The 14,885-nt window shown below is 39.8% G+C and overlaps 1 protein-coding gene across 14 annotated transcripts in view; it reads left to right on the top strand.

Moving 5' to 3' along the window:
• LOC129354773 (pleckstrin homology domain-containing family A member 5-like) overlaps nt 1-14,885 on the top strand; it is a 128,628-nt gene that overhangs the window by 51,920 nt on the left and 61,823 nt on the right. For 12 of the 14 annotated variants that reach the window (XR_008605194.1, XM_055024277.1, XM_055024279.1 and 9 more), the window contains one exon: nt 13,359-13,442. Coding sequence is in view for 10 of the 14 variants with exons in the window: in XM_055024277.1 (XP_054880252.1) it covers nt 13,359-13,442 (84 nt within the window). In the remaining 4 variants the exon portion in view is untranslated. Of the gene's footprint in view, nt 1-6,443; nt 6,640-13,358; nt 13,443-14,885 lie in introns of those variants that run through there. The other 2 variants (XR_008605195.1, XM_055024271.1) reach the window with 2 other exon arrangements.

Raw genomic sequence — 14,885 nt, forward strand, 5'->3', positions numbered from 1 at the left:
TAATTCTTTGGCTCCATGAACTCTGGCTACTGACATTTCCATGTGAACAATGCCCGAATATTCAGAAAGAGAGTGAGTGGAGGTTTCCAGAGTGTTTTTCTCTGGCAGTGATGCGTTCTGCCAGCAGTGCTCTTCTCATGTCCAGTGTCAGATCCAGCATTGCCATCGCTGATGAAGCAGATTTAGTTTCTGTCCCTAACGCAGTGGAGCAAGCTTCCTGAAAACTTGTTAATGTTGCTGTTGATCTAACTTTCCTATAAACTTTACAACTTGATGTTATTTGTGTCATGTAAAATAACACAGTTAAAAAATATAACTGTTAGCTTTATTTGTCTCTTTACATTGTTCTTAGGTGAGTGTGGGTGTGTGTGTGTGTGTGTGTGTGTGTGTGTGTGTGTGTGTGTGTGTGTGTGTGTGTGTGCGTGTGTGTGTGTGTGTGTGTGTGTACATGTTGTCTGTCTCTGCCTACGTTCACACAGCAGAAAAATGCAACAATAATCTGCCTGTTTTGCTTTTATCCGACCTCTATCCAGCTTTTTCATGACGTGTGATCTGCCCAGCGCTGATCTGTGCCACTTCCATATGTGCTTCTATTACGGATAGGAATCTGGTTGTTTTTAAAACATCTGGTCATGTCACATTTTATCCAGCTTTTGCCATTGATTTGAGACATGTCATAATTCTACACCATTAGAAGTCAGACATGGTAAATCTGGATGTAAGCAATGGCTGAAAATTATAATTACTAAATTATGAAAGGCATCTCTATCACTGAAGGTTACAACTCCTGGTTCTGACTACACATCCAAGCAGTCTTCTCTACAAAAGTTCCAGTCAATGCATTTCTATTAACTGTGCTTTCCTTTTAAGATCTTGTGACAATAATGTTAGTTTCCCAATGCTGAATAAACGCTAAAATCAATTCATAAACAGCTCCATTGATTATTACATGCAGTTGCTTTAGGGACGGAAACAAAAGTTTCAATGGTAGAATGAACAACAATAACAACAAAAAACCAAATTTCAGCAGAAATCTGAATTGTATATCAATACCTGTGACATTGTATGTTGGACTGGAATGCTCAGCTTTCACCCAATGACTGCTGGAGACGAGCACTAGAGCCCCTCTAGGTGGGTCTAGACAATGGATGGGTGGATTTTCTTCTTTTGTCATTTTCCACAATGAATTTTCTGTAACTGTGCTTCTATGTTTTCCTGTAAAGCAATTTAACTGTGCATAAATTGTGCTATAGAAATCAAGTCTGCACCCTGTCGTTTAGTTTTAACCCCCCGGCACTCCCCTCCGCCCTGCTACATCCTGGTAGAGACATGGTGACTTTAGATTCTTTGTTTTGTTGGGGAGAAGACTGCTTTCTGAATATGAGATGCTACTTTTATTCTCTGGTTGTGTATGTGTGCATGTGTGTGACACCGGAGCATCCTTTCAGTAACCAGAGGTACATTTTTCTGGGAAAATTTATTGCATAAGTCATGAACTCTTAAAACAGCTGAATGTCAGCCTTAATCACAGCTCAGATGTCCTCTTCACTGTGTGGAGTAAAGGGTGTGTGTGTGTGTGTGTGGGGGGTGGGTGTGTGTGTGTGTGGGTGTGTGTGTGTGTGTGGGTGTGTGTGTGTGTGTGTGTGTCGACTGCCTGGAATCAGATGGATTCAAGGAGACAGTTTGAAGGCGGGATGAGGAGATGAACGAAGGGGCAGTTTGTCTTTTCCTCCGATCCCTCCATCACCTTCCCTGCGTTGGCCATATCTCCTCATCCTTGTTCCCTTTCCTGCTTTCTCTCAGCTTATTGGCATGCACACAGAGTATGTCTCGCTGGCTGTGCTTGTGCAGACAGAGGATGTGTGGAGATGGGTAACCATGACAACAGCAGCTTGAAGTTCGAGCGCTAGTGGCACCCTGTGTGTCTGCTTTGTATAATTCTTGTTCTGTGTGGAGGAACTGATAAGTTGTTGTCCTCATATTCCAGCCCAGATCTATATGAATACTGTCCACACTCCTGATCTGAGTTCAATAAAGAGCTAGTCATACTTACTGTATCTTCTTGGCATCTTTTTATTTGGCAGATGAATGAAAAGGCTTCTAGATTTTTTGCAAAATTTCATCCAATTTTAGTTTATCGTCAGAAAGAAGACCTGCTTTCCCATCTCTGACTTATTGTGAGGACTGATTCTATACAAACACTGTAGCAGTAGAGATACATCTTTTTAAAACATGAAGGAATATACATATTATGATTCATCACAATGCCTAACTGAACGCTTGAAATATAAATGTGCACACAGTTGTTATGGTGCAGGAATGCTGTCTTGGGAAAGCGTCTCTTCTTGCAACAAGAGAGCCAATTAAAATGCAGGCATTTTATTAATATTACTATTAGTATTATTTTTGCAGCACAAAGCAGGTACTGTATTCTCCCAATATACCACAGCAACCAACAGACACTTAGTCCACTACAGATTCATACAGGTAGGATCAGACTTCTTCAGGATACAACTGACAAATAAAGTATATATTATTTCCTAATTCTTGGAAATAAGGGTATTGATGCCGGCCAGGGCAACTGCTCACTTAGTCCTTAGATGACTAAGGACTATGCAAAAAACATGCATATGTTTTTTGGAAACATATCCATGTTTCCACAAATTGCTAATGAAAATGTTCTATTTTCTCAAACATGTCTGAAGATTCTCAGTTTTCCATGTTTTTGTATTAAGAAGTCATTTTGTTTTAAAAATGTCCACCTTCATATATTTTCTATGAATCTTGTGCAATGAGCTGATTCAGCCGGCGTAAAAAGCTCTCAAACATGTCCTTTGTCTCATTGTCATTATCGTTGCCAAGCAACACAGGCTGAAACACTGCTATTGGTTTTTCACAGAAGAGATAAAGAATGAGTCGTCACTGCACTGAGCTTACCGTCATCTAATCAGCCATCTATCTCCCAGTGCACCCTGGAGGAGGATGGAACAGCTTCCTCATGGACAATTAGCTGTTGGAACTTGATTTCCCATTTTGAGACGAAAAAGTACATGTTTAGTTTAAAAAATTATGAGAATGAAAACACGTATTGCTTTTAAATTTAAGAAACTAATTTAAAAAAAGACAAGATGGGACATGCAACGTAATGATTTGCTGCACAACCTTTTAGGCAATAACTCCAATCAACTGATTTCTGTAACTCTCAGTGAGGCTTCTGCGCCTGTCCACAAGAATCCTGGCCTGCTCCTCACGGCCAAACTGCTCCAGTTGCCCAACTTTAGACAAAGTATTTCATCTCCTTCCACAGATGTTCAACAGGATTTAGATCAGGACACATGGAAGGCTAGTTCAGAATTGTCCAATATTTTGATCTTAAAAAATACTTGGATGTTTCTAGCTGTGTATTTTGGGTATTCATCCTTTTGGAAGACCCAAGACCTGTGACTGAGACCAAGCTTTCTGACCCCAGGCAGCACATTTTTCTCCAGAATGCATGGATAGTCTTGAGATTTCATCGTATCTTGCACAGATTCAAGAAACCTTTGGTCAGATGCAGCAAAGCAGCCCAAAGCACAGTCAAGCCTCCATGCTTCAAAGTTGGGATCTTGTTCTTCTCTTACCTTCCCTCATTGTTTGGTCATGAATATAGAGCTGATGGGCCTTGACAAAGAGCTTCAGTTTTGTCTCATCTGTACAGAGAACATTACACCAGAAGCTTTGTGGCTAGTCATTACACACTGTGACAAATTGCAGTCTGGCTTTTTTATGATTTGCTTGCAGTGGTGGGCTTCCTGGTAGACTCTCATTACGTCATATTTGGCTGAAACGATAGCTGGTGCAATGTGACACTTAGGCCTGTCGCGATAAACGATAAGTCAATTAATCGTACGATAAGTTAAAACTATCGACCTCATTTTAATTATCGTCTACATCGTTTCTTCCTGCCTTTTTGTTGATGACACTGAATGAAAAAAGGCTCAACTCCACTGACCCTCTCTTCCTTATTTCCTCAGTGTAATGCCCAGCGCGCTGCACCATCTGATGTCGACTCATTTTCAAAACACATTAGCCGACAGAAAACCTCGGTATAACGGTTCGATCGAAACCGTGTTGTGTCCAACAATGGACACAAAATAATAAGTCCAGTTCACTAATTTTGAAACCAGGCATAATCAATTCCTTACTACAATCTACCTGCAATGCATGTAGCTACTGTCAGTCTGACTGAATGAAAATCATTATGACCTATTTATGTCACGTTAACGAAGAACAGCTGAAAAGTTTTTTCTGGTAGAAATTTCGCTCCAACTCCTCCCCTAGTGATTTATTTCCTTTGCACTAACTGTTGAATAAACATTCATGTTGTTTCCGATGTCTGCTGGACTTCGGGTTGCACCGTGTCAGCTGTTCGGGATGCCCTCCGTGTTTCCCCTCAGAAAGCACGAGGAGAGTCCGCGCTTTCTGATTGGCTACCGGTCACATTCAACAGGCTGCGTTACGCTCCCAGTCTGGATAAATCCTTGATTTAGATCGGAGCGGCCACGACGATCTACCGTAACACACAAAGGACAATCTTAGAACGAATCACGTTCTAAGATTGTCGTTCGGGTAGAAAAAATCCTGTAGTTTGAACTATTGCATCAGGCAGTCTGATGTCTTCTCTATTTAAATCTAATAATTACTGAAGGGCAATATACTATACAGACTTCATAATCTGCACTCTTTTGGCTGAATGCAGTATTTATTTCCACTTTGGCTTCATGGTGTTTAGTTTTTATTCAAGTACATTTATTGTTAATGGAGACTAAGAATCTATTTTATTTTTGGTTGTTTTATTTATTTTGTGTATCAGTCCCAGTGTTAAGTGTCTTTTGAAAGTAAAGTGTTTCTATCTTTGGCAGAAAATCGCATGTATTATTACGTCACTTCCATTAAATCAGTGTAAAAAGGTCTTCAAACAATATTATCGTTTATCGCAATAATTTTTGAGACAATTTATCGCCCAGCAAAATCTGTTATCGTGACAGGCCTAGTGACACTGATGTACCTTGAACTTGGAGTTCACCTTTAATTTCGTTGGAGGTTGTTCTGGGCTCTTTGGTTATCATTCCTATTATTCTTCTCTGTAACTTGTATTTAATTCTCCTTCTGCCACAGAGGTGGTTTATAGTCCTATAGCACCAATTCATAACAATTGTCTCAAAAGCTTTTCAAAAAAGTCATTTCAGTCACACATACATTCATTTCAACCTTGTTATCAAACTGTCTATAAAGTTGAGCTCATTATTCAAAATAGTTTAAAAAGTTTCTAAGAATTTCAGCAGATTGCAGGAGTCATTGATTGCTGCAAGTCAACGCAGCAGGAGTGGATGCTGCATCGTGTTGTTGACTTTACAACAATTTCTCATACCAAGCTTGCATGTAGCAAGAGTGGAGAGGAAAAACTCGTCTTTAACGGGATGAAACTTCCAGCAGAACCAGAACATGGTTGGGTACAAGTGGCCATCTATCATTACTAACTGGAAAACAGATTGTTTGAGAAGACAAAGCAGACAGAAAAAGAAATAGAAAAATTGAACCAGGGTAATTTATATGCTAAGAAAACGTAAAAAGTTAATAGCAGGAGCGGGAGAACATCTTTTTCCAGACCTTTTTGCTTCCACTAGACTTTCCTCATGCAGTGTGTTATAGTATGTAGCTAATACGGCTAATCTTTTGTTTTTTTACCCTGCCTGTGGAGGGCATCAATACAATTCAACGAGACAACTGTCTAGTTACAAGTCTTCTGACAAATAGTTTTATCAATATTTGTGAAGCGTAAGTCAACATCAAGGCAGTTCAGAATGTTAAAGTTTACATAATTAAAACATTCAAATAAAGAGAAGGAATTGTAAGAAAATGGAGTTTTAGCTTTAAATTAAATGAATTCAATATTTCAGCAGTTTTGCATTTTCAGGATTTCCCCCAGAAAACTTGTTAAGCCTGGTGGTCCGGGCACCGAGGCGGCCTGCTGTGTTTTTGTATTTTAAGATGTTAAGTTGACAAAGAATGTAAAATATTAATGGGTAATTAACAGTCTCTTCTCTCAGTGAATGACTGGGTGATGTTCTCTATCTTCCTGGTTTTAGTAAGAACTCCAGCAGCTTTCTAGATCGGCTGCAGCTGCAGGATTGATTTTTAGGTAGATCTGTGAAGACACTGTTGCAATGTGATGAAAAAAAATGCAATGCATGGTTGAGCTTCTATAGATCTTGTAGATAATCTAGTAAATCTTAGTACATAGTTTCTATTTAGAGACAGTGCTGCCCCTCTGTGGTCAGTGCATGAATATACCTTAGGAAATATTCTCCGTTCTATTTTCTTCAGTTGGCTGCCTTCACATCCTTGTTGGGTATTTTTTTTCTCCCGTGTCCCGGCTCTACGTTGACACGTCTGTCTGATAGTAGTGGAACAGAAGTGTCGCAGGCAGCCCAGGAGAGGCAAAGCGAGGGAGGGAAGGCTGTTAAGCAGCACTCAGACAAGAAGCGTTGATGTCTGAGCAAAGCCAGTGGACAGAGACAGCCGTCCTGCTGCCTGCCGTCCTGCTGACCGCCGTCCTGCTGCCTGCCTGCCTCCTTAACCACATACACTACTCCTGTGGTGAGTCAAGTCAACCAGCTGTGGGCTTTATTGGCATTGTGTGTTTTTGGCTGTGGGTGTGTGCAAACACTGACACTGTGAATTCTCTCATGGTGGCATATGCTGAGAGCTTCATCGCTGGCATGGCAGAATAGAGGTAGGAATGAGCCGAGCTGCTGCTTCGGCTTTCTCTCAGGAAAAAACAAGGCTGTTTGTGTTCGCTTTCATCCAGCTCATTTAAAGGTGTCATTTCCTAAATGCACGTTAAAAAATGACCTCTGCTGCTCTTGCTGTGCCTGGTTCCAGTGTGTGGACAGAATCTTTATTTAGAGCCAGTTTTCAACATAAAGCAGAACCAGATTTCCCTCATTAGCTGGAGCAAATGAATGATACTAGCTTTATTTTCCCCTGAGATTAATGCTCTAAGCCATTTTCACAGAACATTGAAAATTGTTTATTTAATAAATTTCTGTATGCAAAAATGACAATTACAATTCCATTATGTTTATATTTCATGTGAGTAAAGGGACATCAATATTTAGTATTTTGTTTGAAATGCTCATTTTATTCCAAACTGGTACTTCTGACAGTACCAGTCAGTGCCAGTCAGAAGTACATAGTTTTGTTTTTTTTTGCTTTACATCTCAGAATCATTGGGGGAAAAAAACGAGTAAATATCTAGATGAGCAGATTACACCTGAAAGAAAACTAAGAAAAATATTAGCCAAGAAGACGCTTGATCACTGCATCACCAAAACCAACAATAGTTCCATTTGGATTAAATAGTGGTAAAATGTCGTCTTACTCAGCTTTACACAGGCATAATATCATAACCACCTGCCCAGTACCATGTTGGGCCGGTGGTCAACATACTGCTGGGTGAAACGCTCATGCACACTCCATGAGTGTTTCTCCTCATGCAGTGTGTTATAGTATGTAGCTCTAAGATGTTAGCATCCAATTCTTTAAGCCCTGCAGGCAGTAACATGAATTGGACCTGTTTGCCCTGCACATCCCACAAATGCTCAGTGAGATTTATAACAGAGGACAGCTCAGTGAGAGCAAACAGAGAAGCAAGGCTTGCATGGTTTGGACATTCAGAGAAGGCACAGAAGGCAGGTAGGGCAAAAGATGTCAAATCTGGAGTTGCCAGGCATCTGGTGTACAGGAAGAAAAGGTTCCTAAATGTAGTGAAGAAAGACATGCAGAGGATTAGTGTGATGGGAGGTGGCAAGGTGGCTCAAGATATTCAGATGGCAGGTAGGTGGTGTGCAATAAAGTCCACAGAAGTGAGAAGCTTAAAGAGGAAGGTCTCTCTGCCTCTGTTTGACAGCACTGACTGCCCGGACAGCTCTGAGGACAGCTTCATGTAGTGCACGGCTCAGTTTAGTGATGCAGGAAAAAGCAGACTGCTTGTGTGGCCTCTTTATGTCACTGCTCATCTATGCACACGGTACAAGCCAGCAACAGTGCTGAACATGAGCATTCAGCATAGGATGTGCCTCACTCTTTCTCAGCTGTTCCAACGGGTCATCATGACGTAGAATCAGAATGTCACGACCCCCAGCTGGCTGTGCTGAGGCTCTGGGAGTTAGGGAACACAACCACCAGCAAACACCTGATCTCAAAATCTTCCAAATCTGTTGGCACATTTTTATTCTAGTAATTAAAACACCAAATGTGCCTTCCATTAAAAATAATTAAGTTATAAAGTTACACAAATCATACGATAAGGGTCTTTATGGACTCCCCACTCACAAGGCTCTGACCAGTGGACATTGTCTTGGCACTCTCTACAGAAGCTGCTTTGGCAAACAGCAAAGAATATGTGAGGTAGCGTTGCTCCAGTAGGTAGTTTTCTGAACTACATTTTCCTTTAAATATTCTACAATATATAATATTTTAATTTCCCATCAATGATATGGAGTCATGTTCCTAAAAAATGTATAAATAGGTGGGGATCATTTTAGTGTCGCTGGTATCTCTTCATATCGGTTTATTTCTTTGTCTTGAGTTTCTTTTTGTATTTTGTTTTGGGCATTTGGATTTAGTCTCTTGTGTTGGCATTAGTCCTTAGCTTTGGTTTGGATTCTCTGTGTTTCCGTTCAGTTTCTCCTGAGTCCACTGTTCATCCTTCCCTCAGATTATGTCCTCCAGCAGTTCTGCATTGTACTGATTGTACTTACCTGGTGTTTCTGTATAAAACTGAACTTCAGTCCTGTGTTTAATAAAAGTCTTACTTTCTGAAATGGTTTCAATCACAGGGACAAACGTGACCTGTTTCAAACAAAAGTTTATCAAATTTGTAGCAATACATTTAGCATATGGGACATTGACTTCATAAGGAGGAGACTGGATTTCAGTCTTTCCGCAGAACAGAACAGATTAAATTAAAACAAAAATTAGTCAGCTGTGTTGCGAGACAGAGGCATTACTGCATAGAGCCACTATGGTCACTACGGCTCTATGCTGGAGGGTGGAAGATTTTAGAGGCAGAAAGACGGGGAGAGCTGAGAGATTATAGAAAAAAGATCAGTTCAGGGGAAGAATAAAGAATGAAACAATATGAGAAGAAAAGAAGGAGAGTGGAGAGGAAGGAGAAGAATAGTCTGTACTGTGGCCTTTCTGAAAGACAAGCAGTCTGGATAGAAGGAGAATGGAGCTGAATGGCAGGCGCTTCACAGGGAACAGGGCAGAGCACACGCATGTCCGCTCCCCAGTTCTAAACATCCTTTAAGTGGCATTTAGAGCAAAATACAATGTTAGCTTCTGACATTAAATATTAGCTCATACATGAAAAGAAATGTGATACTCTTTAAAGATTATGCATACATGTGTGTAAGCGCCACATCAAAACTGCAACAACAACAAACTTTGTAACCTCTAAGTATGTGTGGCATGCTGGGAAAGAGAACAAACTTTGTTGTGTCATGCTTGTGTCGAAGAAGAAACACAAGTTTATTATTGTATTTTCACACACACTCATTCTTTATTTGTGGCATTTTAAATATTGCATCAACTCTCACTGTCTGTTCTTGAGAGTGGAGAACTAAACATGTTCTGTCTTTCACTCATTTCTTTGTGGAGGTCATGCTCTTGTCTTAGCTGAATGTGAAGGGCTGTGTGATGTTCAGGGTTGTCACTGCAATATTTCAGTTTGATTTGTTTGTATCAGAGTAGAACCTTGAGCACAGTTCATTCACAGCAAATAGGGGACTGGAAAAGCTTCAACTTTAAATTCACTAGATGGATAAGTAGGACAAATTAAGCCACACAACATATACTCACTGGCCACTTCATAGGTACCTACTTAAGTGTTCAGAACTGCATTTATTCTTCATGTAATCAGAAACATTCTTGAGAGATTTCTTTCCTTATACTTTTCTTGATAACATGACACACTTTTTGCAGATTTATTGACTGAACATCAATGATTAGTTCTGATGAATGTAATCTTTTGCTTTGAGGTTTGTAGACTGTGGAGGCCAATGATATCCTGAAGTTGGCATTTTCCAGGATGTAGTTTAAAGCAGATCTCTGCTTCCATCTGACGGCTGGAAGCAGGCATCAGATGATCAGTACTCTGTGATCTTAAAGGAACGGACATGTTGAGCAGCAACACTGTTTAAATGATGACGTAGGTACACAAGTCTTACATCACCTCTCACCGGGCCGGTCCCGGTCTGGCCCATCTGACCAGATTCATTTTCCATTAGCAGATCTGGTGTGGCTCAACCTGGCTGTTCTCAGATTTCCATACCTACTTTCATACAGGAAAAGAAAATTATTGCTTACTGTTATTTGTGCAACTTCAAATATCAAACAAAGTTGGAATCTGAGATCCAATTCTTGGAGGTTTGGCATGTTGCTCTCCCTTTTTTGTTGAATACTTTATCATTGAAGTACCCAAAAGAAATGACTCCCAGGAGCATGTCTCTGTCTCTTGTTTCGTCTCTCATTTTTAGCTGAATTTGTGCAGCAGGTCCTGAGGAGGAGCTGCGTTTAAGGGACTTTTTTTTGAGTAGGAAATGAAAGTGAAACCTCAATAATACAAATAAGTAACGCATGTGTAGAATACAAATTAAATTACAGATAAAATGAAATATGATTAAGAAATTTTACACTTTTTCTTTTCAATTTTCTAGGACGAGCAGAGAAAGCCCTGCTGGGTCTCACAGCCCATCACTGATAAAACATGAATAAAATAATCTATTTGCTAAATGCCACAGACTTAAAAATTCATGGAATTTTTTCTTTGTAACTTTCTTTGAATTCAGAAGTTTATATTCATATTGATCAGCATCAGTGATGACTGTCTTTTAAACTGTATGACTTGGATCAAACCTTCCCGGTTTCCTTCCACAAGTTTCTCACAGTTGTTTCCTCCTGGCAGTTCTGGTGGAACTGAGTGAGTCATGTCAGGTCTACCTGCAACTTCTCCACAGGATTCAGATCAGGATTTGTTGATGGTCACACCAAAACATTGACTTTGTTGTCCTTGAGCCAGTTTGTGATCAGTTTGACTTTACTCTTTGGATTAATGTGCATTTGGAAGAGTGATCAACTTTCTATATCCTGGCTGATGTCTTTAGATGTTGCTTTCAATATTTCCACAAAATGTTCTTTTGTCATGATGTTTTATTAATGTACCAGCTCCTCCTGCAGCCAAACAGCCCCACAGCATGATGCTGCTGCTGTCATACCTTAAGTTAGCATGGCATAACTGTCCCAGTTTTTCATCCAAATGTAATAATTGTTATTGTGGTCAAACAATTCCACTTTAGTTTTATCAGACCAGAGGACACGTCTCCATAAATGAAGATCTTTGTCCGTGACATTTGCAAACTGCTGTCTGGCTTTTTCTTTTGGAGTAATGGCTGCTTCCTTGCTGAGGGCCTTCAGCCCATGTGGACACAGGACATGTTCCACTGTGGATTATGACACCAAAAATGTATTTTCTGAATAAATTATAAATTGTTAATTTACTTGGTTATTTGTAAACTTTTAGTTAAATAAAATTTTGCATCTGTGGTGAAATTTTAGCTATCAACAAGAATAAGAATAATTCCAATAATAATACATTATCAGAAGAGCAAAGTTTCTATTTTTGAAGTCCAATACAATGGATGTTTTCAAATTCCAAAGCACATATATTTTTCTTTATTTTTTTAAGAAAGTATATTACAAGTTCATGGGAGAGAAATTTTAAAAACCATGAAGCAAAGACAACAATGTTCCCCAGTGTTTAAAAATGAAAAGTCACTATTGCATCCCAAGGGGCCCAGCATCATTCAGGTCATCGTTCAGGTCATCGTTCTCAGGTCATCGTTCAGGTCATCGTTCTCAGGTCATCGTTCTCAGGTCATCGTTCAGGTCATCGTTCTCAGGTTATCGTTCAGGTCATTCTTCAGGTCATCATTCTCAGGTCATCGTTCAGGTCATTGTTCAGGTCATTGTTCAGGTCATCGTTCTCAGGTCATCGTTCTCAGGTCATTGTTCAGGTCATTGTTCAGGTCATCGTTCTCAGGTCATCGTTCTCAGGTCATTGTTCAGGTCATTGTTCAGGTTATCGTTCTCAGGTCATCATTCTCAGGTCATTGTTCAAGTCATTGTTCAGGTCATTGTTCAGGTCATTGTTCAGGTCATTGTTCAGGTCATTGTTCAGGTCATCATTCTCAGGTCATCGTTCAGGTCATCGTTCAGGTCATTGTTCAGGTCATTGTTCAGGTCATCATTCTCAGGTCATCGTTCAGGTCATCGTTCAGGTCATTGTTCAGGTCATCGTTCTCAGGTCATCGTTCTCAGGTCATTGTTCAGGTCATCATTCTCAGGTCATTGTTCAGGTCATCGTTCTCAGGTCATCGTTCAGGTCATCATTCTCAGGTCATCGTTCCCGGGTCATTGTTCAGGTCATCATTCTCAGGTCATCGTTCTCAGGTCATCGTTCTCAGGTCATTGTTCAGGTCATCGTTCTCAGGTCATCGTTCTCGGGTCATTGTTCAGGTCATCGTTCAGGTCAACATTCTCAGGTCATCATTTTCAGGTCATCGTTCTCAGGTCATCGTTCAGGTTGTTTGTTTCTCAGGTCATCGTTCTCAGGTCATCGTTCTCAGGTCATCATTAAGGTTGTTTGTATCATTGTCTATGAGCTTTCTAGAGCTGATAAGAAGCCTCATGTGTTTGTGAAAAGAATGAGACAGTCAGCAGTTTTCTCGTGATGCAGCATCTGACCAATAGAAATAGAACAGAAAAACACGAAGAAAACAAAACACTGCCTCCCACCCCAGAGACAGTCAAAACAGAGGCAAGCCAAGTCCAGGACTGAAACAGACCAGACGGAAGCAAAAGGAAAGGAGGACAGGAGGTTTTTCAGAGCTGGAGGATGTTGAGATGCTGTCCTGCACAGGCTGCTGTGGACTGCTCAGATGCTGGCTTCTTCAGACTGGGACACTTAAGTATTTGATTTTTGGAAGCCGTGGATGCGGGATATCTGCTGGAACATTGTAACAGGAACATAATGCTTAAATTCAGAGTCACACATGGCTCCAGGTGTGTAAATGTGTGCTTGTTGATGACAAGGTTTGCAGTAATACAATGTTTTACAATGTCAGTCGGAAAGTAAGCTTCTTTTATATTACAGAACTAGTTCTGATTTCAGTTTTAACTAGAAAGATTTGAACTTTTTTGTCATTAACCTAACATGTTCTAACATTCAAATTTTGTAATTCTGTTTATTTCAGCCACAATGAAAGAAAAGTGACCTGCAAGCACCCAGTGTCAGGCATCCCATCACAAGACAACTGCATCTTTGTTGTAAATGAACAGTAAGTCTCTTTGCACCATGACACACCCAGATAGTGCTGTGTCTGTTCTGCTCTGGATTGAAATATCCAACACAAACTAATGAACTGATTCATTTTTCACTGCTGAAGCTGTGCAGCAAAAACTGTGTACATGTGTTTTATTTTAGCTTAACTTCTGTTTTCCATGTGGGCAATAATAAAACCAGGCTTAACTCTGTTCCAGTTACTCTTGTTCTTTACACAGAGTTGTTTGCAGACGTTTCTGTTAAAATGGGCATTTCTGTTAATTACATTTTTAATTAAGACAAATGCTTTTGACTTTAAGCCTATATGATTTTGTAAGATTTACTTTGAGCTCTTATCACAACATCACCTGTCATGTCCTGCCAAAAACTGGCCAAAAGTAGCTAATACAAGTTACTATAATGTGAACTTTGAAAACTTTATAGAACGCATAGAGGATGGTCAGAGCGTGTAAAAGAAAAATCAGTCCAACTACACAATATCCAAAACAAGACGGGCTGATTCATAAAATCAATCTGTGATTTTCCTTTAAGAAAATCACTTTGGAATGAAAGTTCTGCATGAAATTCTGCATGAAAATACATATACTCCAGTGTTCTGCCAACCCTGAATAGCACAATTCTCCTATATCCAATACATTTTTGCTGGTGCCAATAAAATTATTTCCATCAGTTTTGTCTTCATTTGTTTGAAGAACAATGTCTACCATCCCTTAATTAACAGGCTAAGTTCCTTAAACTGTAAAGTTCAGACATTTAATTTGGGTTGTACGACTGGTTCACAGTGATGAGAACACTTTTGACTTTTGAGACTGACAGAAAATTCAATAAAAAGTCCGATTACGTTTTTCTATCCGATCGCCAATTACCGATTTTTAAAAATCCTGACATTTCGATGCCAATTTTGGCATATACCAAATTTTTTGGTCTGAAATGTTGATAAATATAGCGAGAAAGTTGACAACAGTGGTGTGACTATTGCGAACTAAAAATGTGCAGATATGACCCAATCAAATCTCTTCAGAGCAGAAGAGGACAGTGAGTGATTTTTAGACCTTTGCTGAGGAAGATAAGATCAGTTTCAAATGTGAGTATTGGCTGATCACCGTTCTCCCAAAATTAAGGAAATCAGCACCAATAAGTCAGCAACCTGATAAATTGCCGCAGCCCTACAAAAACAATCCTAGCAACGCTACTCCAATTCTTACACTTTACTTGTGTTGCATAAAAAATCCTAAGTTATTTGTCCAGCTAAATATTAGGTAATGTCTTTGATTTTGCTGGTCTTTTGGTCTGTCCAGTTGTAACTGTGGTTCTCTTTTTAAGTTGTTCGCTGCATCTTTAATATGCTTCATTTCATCATCAGTAAAATGCTGAATTGTATCCTTTCAGTTATTGCATCTTTATGCTATCCTTTCAGAAAATCTACTCTATATCGCCA

Source organism: Poeciliopsis prolifica, unplaced genomic scaffold, assembly GCF_027474105.1.
Source record: "Poeciliopsis prolifica strain line A6 unplaced genomic scaffold, Auburn_PproV2 SCAFFOLD117, whole genome shotgun sequence".
NCBI classification, from domain to species: Eukaryota; Metazoa; Chordata; class Actinopteri; order Cyprinodontiformes; family Poeciliidae; genus Poeciliopsis; species Poeciliopsis prolifica.